The following is a 16,333-nucleotide window of genomic DNA, read 5'->3' on the forward strand; positions in this document are numbered from 1 at the left end:
ACATAAAGTTATGCTGAAATATAATAGAATTAAAAACAACATATATTTGTAAGTTTTTAAAATGTTTATTGTTTTTTTTTAAATTCAAACTTTTAAATATTTTAAAATAGTCAATATACTCTGTTTGTGGTGCACAAAGTCACGTCCACTTGTTGTGGCAATAAACTTTTGTGTGGGCGTAGTAAGAGTAGAGCTCAAGAGAACTCATGTGTGTCTTTAAGAGTAACACAGAGCTTTCGTCGCTCTGTAAAGCTCTTTGATTTCATCAGCTGTTGCAGAGCTTACGACATTCGTGTAAGGCTGCGTAAAAACTTTTAATAACAGTTTACATTGGCAACTTAGCAGTAACATTACATCTTAAGCTATGTCAGCAGTTAGCAGAGCTACGAAATTCGAAGAACTATATCCTTATGTAATATTCCCGATCGATCAGAAATTCGATGGCCTATAGTCGTAGGCAGGTCCCATGCGAATGGATATGTTGACGGGTTCGTTTAAACGCTCTGTTATCAGCCTGAAAGTGGAACATTTTTAACAACTTTGTTTATATCAAGTTAAGCACATATATTATCTCAAAGATGTTATCTGTTTCTAATTAACTTTTTGTAGGCTCATGCTGATGCCTTTAAACTGTCTGCTTGAATAACATATGCTCATTTTAAACTAAAATCAAAACGTTGAATTAAATAAAAACGGTATTAATGCTACAGTCTTTTTTCCGAATTTATTGCTTAAGAAATAGGCATTTCCTGTCAAAAAACTTAAATTTAATGTGTTTTAACTTAGAAGGCCCAATCTAGCAGGTGTGTACATAGGCAAACCTTGGCGTAAACAATAACAATGGGCTTATCTAGGCCACTTGATTATGCTATATGTTTATAATGCGTACCGTTTATCTGCCTCGCTCTCGCAACTCCGATAGCCTTTCCGGCGGGCCGATTTGTTAAGACGTAACGATCGCCTCAGTTCTTTGGGCAGCGGCTTATTCGTTTCGCGGCGGAGAAAACTTCCGAATTTGTGGCACTTCTCGGTGAGATTCTGCCACACCAGCAGGATCAGACGCGTGTGCCGCTGGGATGAGGACGAGGCTTTGGAGCCTTTGTTACCACAATCGCACAGCTCGGTGGTGGAAACAACCCACGACGACATTTTGACACTGACTGACTTTGCAGAGCTCCTTTGACAAACGCCAACGGCCACTTGGCCGGCCAATTGATAAGATTCCCAGTTGGCAATCGAAGCGATTCAATGATATGCCGTCGTCACTAACCAAGTGCCGGATATGGGAGACAAAAAGACTAAAACTGAAGCAGTGCAGATTGCAGATTGCAGCTGAATTAGCACCGCATTCAGTATTACAGAACATTTCGCAAAACCAGAATAATTCCCTTTGCCATGAAAGCAGACGGAGCCTAGTTTCCTGCCCGAGGGACAGGAGTCGGCAGTTTTGATTTCGAAATGAAAACCCAAATGCAATGCACTGAAAAGGAGTATCTGCATTTTATTTTGCATAATATTTAAATTAATTTGTTTCCCTTTGAAATTAATATATATACATATTATAATTTACACATTTTTTGCACTTTTAATCATAAGTTTTGTTTCATGTAAATTGATACAATACTGGTCATGAAAATGCTTTTTTTTCTCCGTGCACTTTCTGCAGTTATGAATTTTCGCCATTGAACATTTTCAATAAAAGTCTCTGTCTGATGTCCAACATCCCAATAGCCAGCCTCTTTGGGCGAGTAAAGGATATGCCCACTGAGAGCATGTCCTGTAACAAAATACAAATAGATGCGTTCGTCCGGCTCCCATGTGGCCAACACCTAGGGACATTTTTGGATCCCCCCCCATTCCACATTAGGAGGCGCCACCCCCACCCTGCTACGCCCATTTTATCCATGGTATCCATGGCCTGACCATGGGTATCTGTATGCCACCAAAATTGCATGCGGTCAAATGATGTTTGTGTGGAAGGCGGTTTTTTTGGCAACAAACCGGCGTAGGTCCAGTGTATTGTTAAAAGCGAAATTCGTTTATTGCCATATTTTTGCGATTTTGATTTTGAAACAACCAAGCTGATTTGCCTGTTCTCGAATTCTTTACGTTTCGTCTCTAAAACTATATTAAAAATTGATAAACAAAGTCATACATTTGTAACATTTTGTTAAAATATTTTCTAATCAAAGAATCATACATTTTTATGATGCCACACAGGTATTTCATTTTAATATGAATACAAGGATAACCACTTCCATTAGCAGTTTAAGACCATTTGCAACTATCCATCTTCCTTCCAGCCGCACTTATTGATCGGAAAAGTGCGGGAAAATCGGATGACAGACGGCAGTTGCAGGTCTGCACGGTTGTCCAAGTCTTGGCTTTTGCCTCACCTGCGGGCGGATTTGTGTCAGCATACCTGGGCGGAGACTTGACAACGATGCCGAGCTGGAATACTTTCTAAATTCCATTTAAATTCTGAAAATGCCGAGCAGCTGCCGTGAGCTGAAATCCTTTATGGAATAAACATACGAGCATTGGCTGCTGATTCGGGTCCTGATGCTTTGATAGCAAATTGAATTGCAATAAAGGCAAATAGCATATTTATTTGGATATTTCTTATTCCATGTAGTCGCCGCATTCATTGGCATTTTCCCCTATTTTATCTCCCGCTCCCCGCATTGTCCGCTCGTTTGTTGGCTGCACTTTATTAAATTTTCAATAAACTACAAAGCGAGTTTACATTTGTTTGGCTTCTGCATTTGGGCCATGCCCTCCATTGCATTGGCCTCCCTTGACATCGGCGTGCACTTGTATTTATGTATATGCTCGGCCAAGGGATATTTTGGCAATTTAAATATTTTGCATATTTTTGCAGTAATTCAGTTCTGTTTACCGTTGTGCAATAAAATTCTGCAAAATATGCAAATAAACTGTTGAACTTACTCGAATCAATCAATTCGACTTTCCACTCGGCTAAGGAGGAATCAATGCGAATTCAGTTCAGAACCTGTATATATTTAACCGAAATGTTAGCTTGGCAAACTATATAAACTATATACTAAAGCATATTAAATATAGACAGTCAATCAGTTAAACGAAATGGAAATATAAGACTTTCATAGTTTTTTAAACACTTAAAATGTCATTTTAACTTGCCGTTTGCCTTGAATACAACATTTCAAATGCTTTAAGCGATATTAGTTGCTTTCTAAGATATTATACGGTAAGTATAACTTTAAATATTCTTTTACACTATTCCCTTTATCTTGCAATCCCAGCCTTCAAACAGGATCTTCTTTTTTTCGCGTGCCATCACATTAAGGGCCCACAACTGACGGCCGGCACTGTAGACAGTGGGCGAGATAAATGTATGCCCAATGCTGATGTGCATGCAAATCTACATTTTTGGACGATTGTCAGAGGCGGAAAAGCGTTTGGTTTGGGGTCTGTGGGGCCGGTAGACAGATGTCAAGACATCACACTCGTTTCTATGTATTCGGGGGCTTAGCATGCGGCACTCAAGCCGAATATAATGGCAGGGGGCGTGGGGAGGGCCAACTACATGAGCGCATTACAAGCACTAGCAACAACGGCAAAAGCAGCATAAATGTGGCGAAAAAAACAAAATATATATATATATATAAACAGCAAGAAAAACGAAAGAAAACAAATGAAAGTTTATGTTATAAAATGCCAAAGTGTGGTGGCACAATCTATTGGCGAAAAAGGCGAGAAACAACAACAGCCATATGAGATGGGAGTGGTGAGTTGGCGTGGGGTGGTGCAGGCATAAAATAGCGTATAAGATAAAGGATATGGCCCAACACCCAACCCCCAACCACCCAACCACCAACCCCTTGCCCCAGTTTTTGTGGGTTAGCTGGAAAATTGTAGCAAAAGTCAACATATGGCGTTAAAGATGCGAACGTGCAGCGAATCCTGCAAGTTTTCTCTATATTGCCGCAGCTTTGGAATCTACTCTCTCTCTCTCTCTCTATCTCTCTCTTTCTCTTCATCTATTTATCTCGCTAAGTGTATAGTGCTATCTCAGTCGCGAATTTAATTTTTTTTATAAATTTCATATTATATCTATATAAATTATCAACGTTTCCATCTAAACTATTGATACTGATTTCTATAATTCGAGGATGTAGTTTTCCTGGCCCAAAAATATCCCCCTATCGATTCTGCATAGCGTACTTTTGTCCCATTTTAAAGTGGGAATACGCATATCCATTATAGCCCATTTCACATATCGAAACCGCAACTTTCGGTTACCAAACTCTCTACCCCAAAGGCCTGTCAAGTCTTCAGACACCAAATCCCATCAGCTTGCGAAGGCCTAAGAGTGTGGGAATAATTCACAAGATTTTTTCCCCACATTTCCTACCCGTGCAATCGACCGACCATTTGGCTTAAATATTTTATGCAAATTTTCAATGTAATAAAAATTGTTTCTCCTCCGGCCAACACAGACACACACATGGCCGTGCGGGCAAATAAAAATTGATGCCAATGCCGTTTGTCTTTCAATACATTGTTTCAGCTTCCTTCTACATTTTTTTTTCTTTTTTTGGCATTCCAAACCGCCGGAGCGAGTGTACGAGTGTGTGTGCAATGATTTTCAATATGTCGCAACTCTCGGGCCGAACTTGCGCTATCTGTCCACCCGCCAATACCCGATACCCGATACCCAATACCCCTTAACCCATACCCCTTAGCCCATGTCGCCCATCTCGGACTTGCCTCAGAGCAGCTTGGAACAAATGCCGAGTTAATGCTTTGGCATATACGTCGCCAACGCCGATGTCGACAATGAATGCCGCATGGACATGACCTCAATTGCGTTGGATACTCGTACAGCCGCACACAGACGGGCACATCTGTATGCACATATATCGGTTTGATCGACATCAATACGCAAGGGCCGTAATATGTGTTAACCCGCCAGGACCTCGTGTCCTTTCGCTCGCCAATCGAGCAGCGCGTCATCTCGCTCCCGCAACCGCACCGTGGCAGGAATAACACATCGCCATCACTGTCATCTTTTAGGCTGACAAGTGCGAGTGCGGCATTACGAGACTTTGACGTCGATATCGACAAGTGCAGTAGTGGCAGTAGCAGTGGGACTACACTGAAAAAAATCAGAGTGGTTGCTAGTGAATATTGCGAAAAAGGAGCACCAAGCGAACTGTCTTTTAGATCTGCCTAAAAGAAAGCTAAGAAAAATGATAATGCAACTTTAAGTATATTTACAATTGAATAGTACGCACTTGCTTTTCGCAGTGCACTACTCCTGCGACATTCCGAATTTTTCCTTGGTGCATCTTAATCCAAGTCAATGCCACCTCGTCACTCCATGCCACCATTTCGGTTTAACATATTGTCAGTTGGCTTACGTTCGCCTGCCATTCTCCTTGTTGGTCTGGGTTCGGATTTCTTACTCCATCTGTGCTCTTATTTGGCTGTGATGAAAATTGAGGCGTCGACACTTTGTGCACAGGTAGATTCCCAGCCCATCACAATCCCACACTCGATGGCTGTCGCACTCGACTGTCTGATGGGTTCGTTGTTTGCGTTTATGATGCACTTAAATTTAATATTTAATTTTAATGTATTTCCATGGGTAGAGCATGTGTTCGAATGGCACACAGCAAATGTGGCCAGCACAGTGGTAGGGAATAGGTTAACGAACTACCTTTTGAGAGCAAACATGGTAACGAAATTTAATTATCGGTTGCTGAAAATTAATACATTGAAACGCGTAAAATTCCTATATTTTTTGAACATATTAAAATCGGTTTGGAATCCATGTGAAATTAATTAAATGTAAGTATTTAATGTGGGAGGTGAACAAGTTCCAGCTTAATAGATTGAAAATGCTAAAAGTCAGTGCAAAATCCGAGTCCTTTGTTCTTTCACTTTGCTGACTCGCCATTTGTTGCATACTTGCTGGCGTTTTGATGGTCTCCCATTATGTATTGCCATCTCGTCCTGATCGGCCTTTGTTCTCGGCGGCGTGTGGGCATAATTCCAATCAACAGCTTGCATCGATAAGTACATAACACTTAGCCAATGAACCATCGAGACCTATGTACATACAAATATATGTATGTATGTGTCTAATGAGGATCCTGACTCTAAGCTACCTGCCAAATTGGCGAAAGGCGGGAAAGAAAGAGGCAAACATAACTTTGAGTGTCTCGTAAAAATTTCAATTATCCTAAATGATTAACTTTGTTTATTACAGCCGTTGAAAAAAAACCGGGTGAAGTGGGCTGGCGGAGGCATCCTCGTCCTGCCGCCGATGGTGGCACATCATTTATCAGTTTATGACTTGATTCTATTATTTATTGGCACTCGAATGGAAGTCGTCGGTGCTCACGGCATCGTCGCAATTTCAATTATAATTATGTGCAAATCGTAAAAAAACGTGAAACAAAAACACAGTGTGGGTGGTTGGCCCATCTATAAGATACAAAATCACTTAGTGGAGCGCAGAGGGCACACACACACACACACACACGCACACACGTACGCATGAAAAGTTTATGGCTTACAAAAATCGTTAATAAATTAAGCGGAAATATATTTTCCTGCCGTGGCTTGAGGGTGATTCTGCCCCTCTTCCTTCTTTTTTTTTTTTGCAAATAATGCTTTTTGGCTCTTGGTAATGGTTTTTTAATTTTAGTGTCGTTGAAATTATGGTCTAAACAATAATTTAATCTTTTGCTGCTGGCAAAAGAGCTCCGTGGGCAGCGTAAACAATTTTCATTTTTAGACCCCCATTTTCCACCCCCCTCTGCCGCACTGTTCATATTCAGTGGCAACATTGTTATTTATATGCCCTCGTTGGTTGTTTCTGTTGTTGTTTTCGTTGGCCAGCAGGTGGGAAAGTTATTTCAGTGGGTGGTGTGGTTGGATGGGAGGGGGGGAGTGGTTGGGGTGCTCTTCCTAGCCAGAGGGTTGAAATAGTCGTTTGTATGCGAGAGGTCTGTTACTCCAAATTGTTTTCCACCCCCACACTCCCGCCACAAAAACCAGGACACGCACACATAGCCAGCGGTTATTAGCTATTGAGCATACAATTGACTTTCGCACAAAAGTTGTACCTGTTGGATTTTAATGAATGAATTTTTCGGATCTCCCCATCTGAAAACTGGAACTGCATTAGCTCAAATGGTGTTCATTTGTCTAAGCAGCTAAGAAATGAAATTCAAATTAAACCGCATCACAAAGATCAACATTTTTAAGATTAAAGCTACCTTCTTCGCCGCATTTAGCCAACTCATATATCATACTGACATTCGCTCCATAATCGAGCTAATCAAATGCAATTTGTTCTAGTTACTTTCAAGGAGCGACTGTCAGGGGGTGTCTTCATCCAGGCATTTCCATTTCGCTGAAAAATCCCCAAGAATATGAAACCGGCAGCATCAAAGAGTGGAGCTTACGGAGTAGCAAACAACTTTATGGCTTGATTTTTTATTATATGTAATTTCATATTTTATGTTAGGCTATGCTGGCCTGGCCAGAAGGCTAGCAAGTTATTTTTTGCATACATTTTCCAGCGTTATGCTTTATGGTTTTTTACGATTTTGTTTTTACCCGCTTTGGGGTGAGCCGGGAAAATGTTCAAATGGATAGAGAGCCAACCGAATGCCAACGAAACGATGACAAGCCCCACATGCCATGTATCCCCTGTCTGAGTATCCTGACATTTTGGGTTGTTAGAAAACCAAAAAAAAAAATGAAATATATATATATAAATAAATAAAACCAACTTCAAGGCAGAACAAACACAGAACAACACACACACACACATGCAGAAACATAACCAATTTGTGTCATCATAATTGTAATTCGTCGTTGTCTGCCCCGCCCCCTTTCCACCGCCGCCCACCACATGTAGCTGTCTCGCTCTCAGCAGGAGATGGCTGTCAACTCTTTTGCCTGCCAGCAATGTGGCAACATATTCAGCATATTTCGCCCAGCTCCAGAAACATATATCCGAAACATATGCAAACGGCAGGATTTTAAAGAAATTGTTATGGCTAAGAGCGGAGGCGCGATGGCAGGTGAGCTGATCTCGATGGTGGGCAGGAAGTCGAGGTAGACAGACATGCCAACCATTAATTTGGAAAATTAATTTGGTTAAATGAAACTTGGCCTTAATCCTGGTGAAGAATGATTGGCATTTCGCTTTAGACAGAAGAAGTTCAACTGGAAAAAGGTTAAAAAGAAAGTAAGCCACGAAAAGGTAAAGTTATCGAGAAGACCTTTGCAGGCAATCAGCCGGAAAAGTCGTCATTATACTCTTACTTATGATGTGGAACATTAAAATGGTCAGGAGTATGAATTTTCAAGTAAGCTATATTGAAATCAACTTACTCCTTAAATCCAAATCGTATTCTTTATGAAATATTTAGAAATATATTTAGTAAAATTTAAAAGATGATTAGTGTTTTAGTTTTAGTAAACATAGGGTATTCTTATATTCACGACTTGAGTCTATCTCCGTATCCAGTGATTATGATTGCCTGAGAAGTATTTGCCCTCTGGCATCGTGCAAATAATCACCAATGCCCCCGCAAAAGAATTTCGAAAGTAATAAAAACATCAAAACAATGTTCGATAAAGAGTTTCGTTGCCTCAGCTCGCAGTCGGAATGAAAATAAATAATAAAAAGGACAACTATGTGGCATTTAAACCCAAAAAAAAGAGGAGAATCAAAATCAAACACAAAAGGAACGAAAATAGAAACGGAGATAAAAGTACAACCAATAGCCAATAATGATGGCGAAGTCAAGCTGCATGAAACAATCAGTGAGGCGGTAGCCATGTGGTAGTAGGGACTAATGGGGCAGGAGCGAGTGAATGGAACTCATAGCCAAGCAATCAGCGCATAAGCACGCCCTGTAATCAAGCGTGGCGCCCGAACAGGGACCCCCTAGCCCCAAGGACCCTCCTCACTTCCCGGAAAAGTTTTGCAATTAAAATTGGAAAAGCAGGGATGCCGAAGAAGGAATAAAGAATGTTTCGCCTCCACTTTCGGTGTATAGTGTGGTTTTTGAAAACTACTCGATATAATTCTAGCAAATTCTATCTGCTAAATGTTAAATTATTTTAATAAATCCTTAAATATTTGTTACCAAGGGAGAAGAATTTTAATTAAGACTGTTAGGTTGAGGTCAAGGGCAAAATGACTTGGGAATATTCGAGCGCATGATTCGTGAAAACCGCACCTGAAAACCATAGAATAACTAACACAAAATTGATTTTCAGCACAATGATTGAGAATTTGAAGTGTGGCACTTAAGCATATCAATCATACGCAGTGTGGGCGGGTGATAAATTTCGATATTAGCTCACAATTAACATTAATTTGCGTGATAAATGCACAAAATCAATTACTGACCAAAACCTAATATCTCCATTGACAGATGACACATTTTAGCAGTTATGCGCAATTCATTAAATATGCATTTGTTTCAATTATGCCCCACGTACCAAGTGCCACATATATATGTACATACGCATGCCGGGCTCTACGATAGAAATTCTTTAAAGTTCTGCCCATAGGTGTTTCACAAAGTTATTTTCATGCTAATTACGAAACTGAGCCACTGACAACTACAATCGCTGCCAAGCCAGCGAACAAGATATATAGTAGTGACACAAGGAGAGTCTTACATGCTTATATGGCCACTTATAAGACTGTTGAAGTTGCATCACTTAGGGCATTTAAATTTTCAAGTTTTAATGCAAACCCAGCCGGGCTGACACACATGCAAATGCAGGCATGCATATATGAGACGCAAATTAACTTATGGCAACATCGTCTTCGTTTTCGTCGTCATCATCATCATCATCACCATCACCATCGCCATTGTTGTCGTTGGTTGCCGTTGACAACGCTGGATAATACCTAAGGTATACAAGTGCCGAAGCTATGGGCGGTGGGCTTCTGTGGGCGTGGTCGGTAGTTGGGTGGCTGAGTGGCTGAAACGGTGAGGTGAATGGCTGAAGTGACACAGTTGTTGTATCCAAATGTCTTGACGAGGCTGCCAAAGCGAGAAAATTGCACAATCTTACACATGCTGCGAGTAAACCAATGGATGCTCTTTTATGAGAGCTAAAAATAAGTATCATATAGTTAGATACAGATTAAATAATCTGATTGATAAATTCAATAATCATTTGGATTGATAAAATCAAAATTTAACAGTTGAAAGTTAACAGGAAATTTCAACAGGTAAATTGCTTTTTATATTTAAGAAATTTCCTTTCTTTTTTGTTAAAATATTTATTTCGAATAATAATCTCGGCATTTATGCGAGTGAAGTTGCCCGCCCATCAATGTTAGTGTGCATATGCTTTTGCATGCTCACGGGCGTCTCAGTGAAATTGTGGCAATTCCAGCGAAAGTACGCGCATGCAACTTACTTTTTGCCTTGTTTTCATTCTTAATTAATAATTAAGAAATAAGCTCAAGAAGCGAAACGGAAAGCAGCAAAGGAGGCAATGCCAGCAATTTCATTCTTCTTCGCTATATTGTTGTTCTCGAGTGTGGCATAACTTAAGGCGCACAATTCGCGTGGTTTAATTAGCCAGTTTTGAGGACTTAAAGCGCAGCCAGGGCAACGGCGATTGCAACCTGCGATTTAATGGCAATGCCAATGGCTAACTAATTGCCGGGCTAAGCCTTCATGCATGCTTAGCACTGATTCATTTGCGGCTTGCCGTTTCATTTCCCGATCCGCCTTTCATTCAAGTCAATAAAATGCAAAATAACCAATGAGCTCGACAGAGAGAGAGAGAAAGCGGAAAATTAAATGGAATGCGAGTGCAGGGGAAAACCTCATAAAAATGTAAAAATCCCAGCTTGGCGCAGCACTTAAAAATCAAACCGCAGAGTGTGAGACCGGGATGCCAATACATAACCGAGCGAGATGGCAGTCGACGCACTTCCGGTTTAATTAAACGGAAACTGATTTAATTGCATATTTGATGAGCTACGAAGCGGGCGACTCGAATTGTGGAATGTGCGAGAAGCCGTAGCCGTAGCCCCAAACTAGTGGCTATATGCCATAATCCGCCCAATGCCACTCCCCCCACCGCACCTCCCCATCCATCCTGACGCGCTTAGTTATGCAACAGAGTAGCGGCCCACTTTCTCCGCCCACTTCCAACCACGCCCTCCCCCCCTTTTCGCTCGCTCGCAAGGAATGCGAAAAAGATTCTGGCGCCTTGTCATAGGCAACTTGATGCTTTGAGAGCTTAGCATAAATTGTGATGAATACTAAAAAGGCATTTTATTTATGCCTCACTTAATTACACACACAAAGCGCCGGAGCAAGCAGATTGAGTGAGAGGGGCAGCGGATGAGGAGACGAGGAGTTGGAGCATCGGAAGAGGAGCTGGCAAAATCCTCTCCAATGTCCTTGTCACCTAAGCGTAATAAATAAATAAAATGTTCGTGCTATTTTCACAGGCCACCAAAGGACATCTTTGTCCTGGCTAACAAGTGTTCCCGAACCAGAAGGTTTATGCGTAGGCATTTCGATTGAATTCAGTTATAGAAATCTATGTTTGTATACTTGTATATAATACTGAAGCTAATTAAAATATATTGAATATTTTTATATTTAATATATAAATATTTATTTATTTATAAAAAGTATAAACTAGTAAATTATATATAAATGTACGCATATTAATGGCGCATATTTAAAAAGAGTTGCAAAATTACTTTTTTTAAGAAAAAATGTTTTTTTTTATAAATAGTAGAGCGTACATTGTGTAGTATTTAACTGCATCACAAATCATTTTTCTGCACATTTTCAAATTGATTCCATAAACGTAGTTGGCCTGTCTTGGGAATCTGCTTTTATATCTTCTTTCTCCGCCTGCTGGTTAATTTTTATTATTTCCTCTTCACACCACAGCCACTGAAATTGGTATTGGACTCCGACTCCGACTACGACTACGTCTTCCTTGGTCGTCCTTGCCTGGCGAGCAGCTCCTCCATTCTCGCTTTTAATTTAATGTGCGCATTTTTATGAACATGTTAATTTGATATTCAATAAAGTTGGTTTGATTTTCGGCTTTTAATGGATTCTCGCATTTAATGACATGGCGGTTGGGTGCCTCGCAGTTTTCTCCTTCCTCCATCTCACTCGGTTTTAATGCTTGTCACTTTCGCCACGCTTCGCTGGCGATGGCCAAGGAATCCAGACTCCAAATTCCAGATTCCCGTTCCCCGAGTCCTTGCTTCGTAGTCCTGGGGTGTGAATTGCGGTACAGCTTGTTGGATTTCAGATTTATCTGCGAATCGGTTTTCGTATTGAAGATTCGCGCGGGCTCTTAATTTTATATTTTCAAATCTGTACATGCAATGCAATTTCGGTTTCTGAAGACTAAGTGAATTCAGCAATCAGCTGCGAATGCAAACGCGAAACACCGACATCCATTGAAAACTATTTTACAAAAGTTTTCGCACTTAACTGGGCCAAATTTCATGGCCATCATAAAGCGTGCCAGGTGGCCATGGCTTATAGCTCCTCTTTGGCGTTAACAGCCTTTTTCGGCGATTCGTGGGGATTATGCGATTTTACGATTTGAATGCACATTATCGAGTAATTATGCGGCATCAAAGGGTGAGTGCCCGAGTGTCCATGAATAGCTGAAGAGATGCCGCGACTCAAAACTCCACTCAGTATGCACTCGGCCATTTTATGAACACTCAAAAGCGCTAACACACAACGTTAACAGACTCATTAACTGCCGAACAAAGCAAATATAATTTGTAGACCAATAAACTCCTGTCCACCCCCCATTGGGTGGGTCAAAAAAAAAAAAAATGAAGTGGGTTGGGGATGAGCCTTCGGGCCACGCGGAAGCCACCGAACAACAAAGAAATGAGAAGACAAGAAAAACCAACCACTAGACGAGGAAAGGAATGAATGAATGAACGGCGAGCGAATGAATGGTTGCAAATGGAAAGAATCCTTTTATTACTTTGGCGCGGCAACAGATTTCGGAGGCACAAAAATGAATTTAGCATAAATGAAACATTTTTACGAGCTGCCATTACGGCCAAAGCAACATGACAACAATAAAAACGCTCAGGAAAAATAAAACAAACGCTGGAGAAAACCGAATTGGATGGACTAAAGCAAATCGAACGACTGAATACTGTGGAAAATACTATATAAATATAATGCGAGTAAAACTAAAAAGTAAATATATAAAACTTTATTTGTCTAAAGCTTAGTAAACAGTTTGGGATATTGATGTAAGTTAATTTAAGCATGAAATTATAAGGTACACTTATAGATGACATGGAATAAAACAAACCCCTCTGAGACAGAAAATTCTTTAAGACCAATGAAGAATGGAAAAAGGAAAATAAATATTTGACTAGATGGAGTTATGGGCAGGCCGAAGTCTGTGTCGATGGTAATGAACGAAATATGCCTCAGAACATGAAAATACATACGCTTGTAGCCACATATATGGATGTATATACATATATACATATATATGCCTGCTATATAACAATGTCAGCAGCCATGGAGACACACAGTTGAGTCAGATAGGTCTGGGCAATAAAAAACATCATCGAAGCCATTTGTCAAAAGACAACACAGCGAAGCGGAGCGAAGCGAACTGATGATGAACAAGTGCGAGGAATGAGATGTACATGGACGAAAACGAGAACGGAGACGTTCGGCATTTCGTATTCATTGCCAAAAATCACAATAACAGTCCCTCCGTCGGCATTTTATAGCACTCCAAGTGCTCACACCTCTCGGTTGCCACCCAGCATCCTCCACCCTCCTCCAACCACCACCATCCACCACTCACAATGTAACAACGCCGCGAAGTAGGCAATGGACAGACTCACTAACTTGTGTCCAAACACGCGCGTCTACAAAATGCGTTTGGCCTCGAACGGACCGCGAACTCCCGATTCCCGACTTCCAACTCCCCGCTACGGAATCGGGAATACGTAATATGGAATACAGAGTACGGACTGAGGAGCAAGGACGACGGGCCATGGACCCGGACACGGACATGGACCCGGGACCATTTTAAAGCGTGCTTGGGACTGGACGAGAAAAACGCATAAATAATCTTGTTGCTCACGGCTGTTGAAATGGCGTGAAATAATAAAAGAGACGTGAAAGCAATAGCAGACCCTGCCAACGGACTTGAATATCAGTGCTGGCAACTACTCTGGCCAAAATAAGCACAAAAAGTTCCTGAAAGTGGCCAAAATCTATAACTGAAAGATGGTGAATGGAAGATTGATAGCTGCAATTTTTGCAAGAGTAGTGTAACATTATATATTGTATAGAAGTACTAGATACCTTTCAAAAATTCCTAATAATTGCTACCTTTTCAGCACTGTATTCTCAGTTTTATAGCCAACTTCCCAGCACCAGTTGGTAGCGAGTAGAAATCGAGATCGCAATAGCGGTGGCAATAGCAATGGCAACAGCAAAAGTGGAGGGCAGGACGTGGCCCAAAGGTTTTTGAGTTTTGCTGGTGCTGTAGTTGTTGCTGTTGCCGTAACAGTTACCGTTAGTGTCGCGCCGCTGGCTATTGTCGAGAACCGGGCTCAAATCGCGATTTTAGTGGGCTACAATCGAAGCGCCAGCGATTTTACCCCACTGAATTAAGTGAGAGCGTAGATTGCGTATACGCAGCGTGTGCCCGGAATGCCATAAATAGGTAGTGCTTTGAATGACGTTGATGTAAGGATGGAAGGACGAGTCAACCTGAATAAGTCGTATCTTTATAGAGATTAACAAGACATTAGCCATATTGAAATATATTTTAAAGAGGCAGGGATAGGATTAAACAAATTGCTGAAATATGGTCATAAATCGAACATAAATATTGCTGGCCGATTCTGCTTTACCTTTAAGCTCTTTACTTAGTTGAAAGTCAATCAGAAGATAGTCGGCTGATAGAACTTAACCGTTCGCAAAGCTGACCAGATTTAATGCAAGAAAGCGGCTAGTTCATCCGCGACAATCTGGGCAAAAAAGCAGAAAAGTAGCCTGAGCTACCTTACAGTACGAACGCATAAGCTCTGTCAGCAGGAGCGATCCATTTGATTTATGTATTCATTGTTTCGTGGCTACAAATCCCATATAGATAAACGTGGTCTGGGTGTATTCAAGCAATTTATGAATTCCCATCCCGGGGCCAAAGTGCAGACCCACCGACTCGGCTGGCAGCCACAAGCCATTCAATGTCCAACGGGATTAGAGACAAATTAAAATTGTAATATTTTATTTATGTGCGTTGTTGCTGTGTGGACGGAACGGGAACGGGAATATAACCACAGCCAAGCCGAATTGGAATTGTGGCACGTTGTCCTTTTTGGTCCTTGGCTTGGCCTTGGGTATTACGGGTTAATTTGTGTGTTTATTGCAGTTGGCCAAGTTCGGCGCCGGGTTCGGACCATCTTTGGGGAGAAGAGCACCGACACTTAAACGTATTTACCCGCGTTGTGGCCCAAACAACAAGTGGAAGTGGAGCCACAACACAATAAAGGCAACCGAAACAGAGATGGCAAATGGCAAATGCCGAACGGCAAAACGAAATATTGTAGACTATTTAAAAAATTTATGTCCGGATGTTTTGCCGTCGGGATATTTCCGGTTTATGATGATTATGTTTTGTGTGCGCTTCCTCTGCTCCCCCTTCCACTTTTCGTTTATTTTTAACAAGCGGATTACTTGGCGCCACCTCCAAGCTTTTGCTTTTCTTTTTTTCTTTTTTTTTCTCTTATTTTTCCTTTTTCAACACCCCATACTTTTGTTGGGGCTCTTTTTTTGCTTCCACTTCCATCCCATTCATCGTGCATAATAATAAACATAATTTGGTTTATTCTTTATTTTTTATTCACTTTTTTATGTACACATTTGCCTAGCCAGAAAATTGTTGCGTGCGCATTTTAATTATTGTTTTGCAACTGTGTTACTTATTTTTATTGGTTTTTCGTGCTGATTTTCTTTGACTTGCACAATAAAAGTATTTTATTCCTCTCTGAGACTCTTTTTCTCTGCATAGGAATTAGTATTTCCACTTACTGAAAGCGAAAAATGTAATGGAAATAAGTAATTACACTTTAAAGGATGATTTTATAGTGCTAAAAATCATAGAAATAGACTAAAATGTTCCCTTTAAAATTTTAAGAATATAATGCCTATAGTTAGCTCATTCCACTCTTAAGGAACCCTTTTTTTAAAGTCTGACAACGACAAATAATATGTCGCGCCACCAAAAAAAAAGGAAATAATAAAGCAAG

The 16,333-nt window shown here is 40.8% G+C and overlaps 1 protein-coding gene across 1 annotated transcript; it reads right to left on the reverse strand.

Annotated features, from left to right (window-relative positions):
• Window positions 1-269: 269 nt before the first annotated feature.
• On the reverse strand, window positions 270-1,198 carry LOC6728562. Its single transcript, XM_002103867.4, has 2 exons — window positions 890-1,198; window positions 270-514 (listed from the first exon to the last, which is right to left on the reverse strand). The coding sequence occupies exons 1-2, from the start codon at window positions 1,147-1,149 to the stop codon at window positions 430-432; spliced, it is 345 nt and encodes a 114-aa protein (XP_002103903.1). The 5' UTR covers window positions 1,150-1,198; the 3' UTR covers window positions 270-429.
• Between the last annotated feature and the right edge of the window lie 15,135 nt (window positions 1,199-16,333).

This window comes from Drosophila simulans, chromosome 3R, assembly GCF_016746395.2.
Source record: "Drosophila simulans strain w501 chromosome 3R, Prin_Dsim_3.1, whole genome shotgun sequence".
Classification (NCBI taxonomy): Eukaryota; Metazoa; Arthropoda; class Insecta; order Diptera; family Drosophilidae; genus Drosophila; species Drosophila simulans.

Bases quoted from the DNA above. Each gene is read 5' to 3' on its own strand.
- LOC6728562 (XM_002103867.4), bottom strand. From the start codon at position 1,149: ATGTCGTCGTGGGTTGTTTCCACCACCGAGCTGTGCGATTGTGGTAAC. The intron at 515-889 runs GTACGCATTATA...TTCCACTTTCAG, and splicing joins GAGAGCGAGGCAGATAAACG to GCTGATAACAGAGCGTTTAA.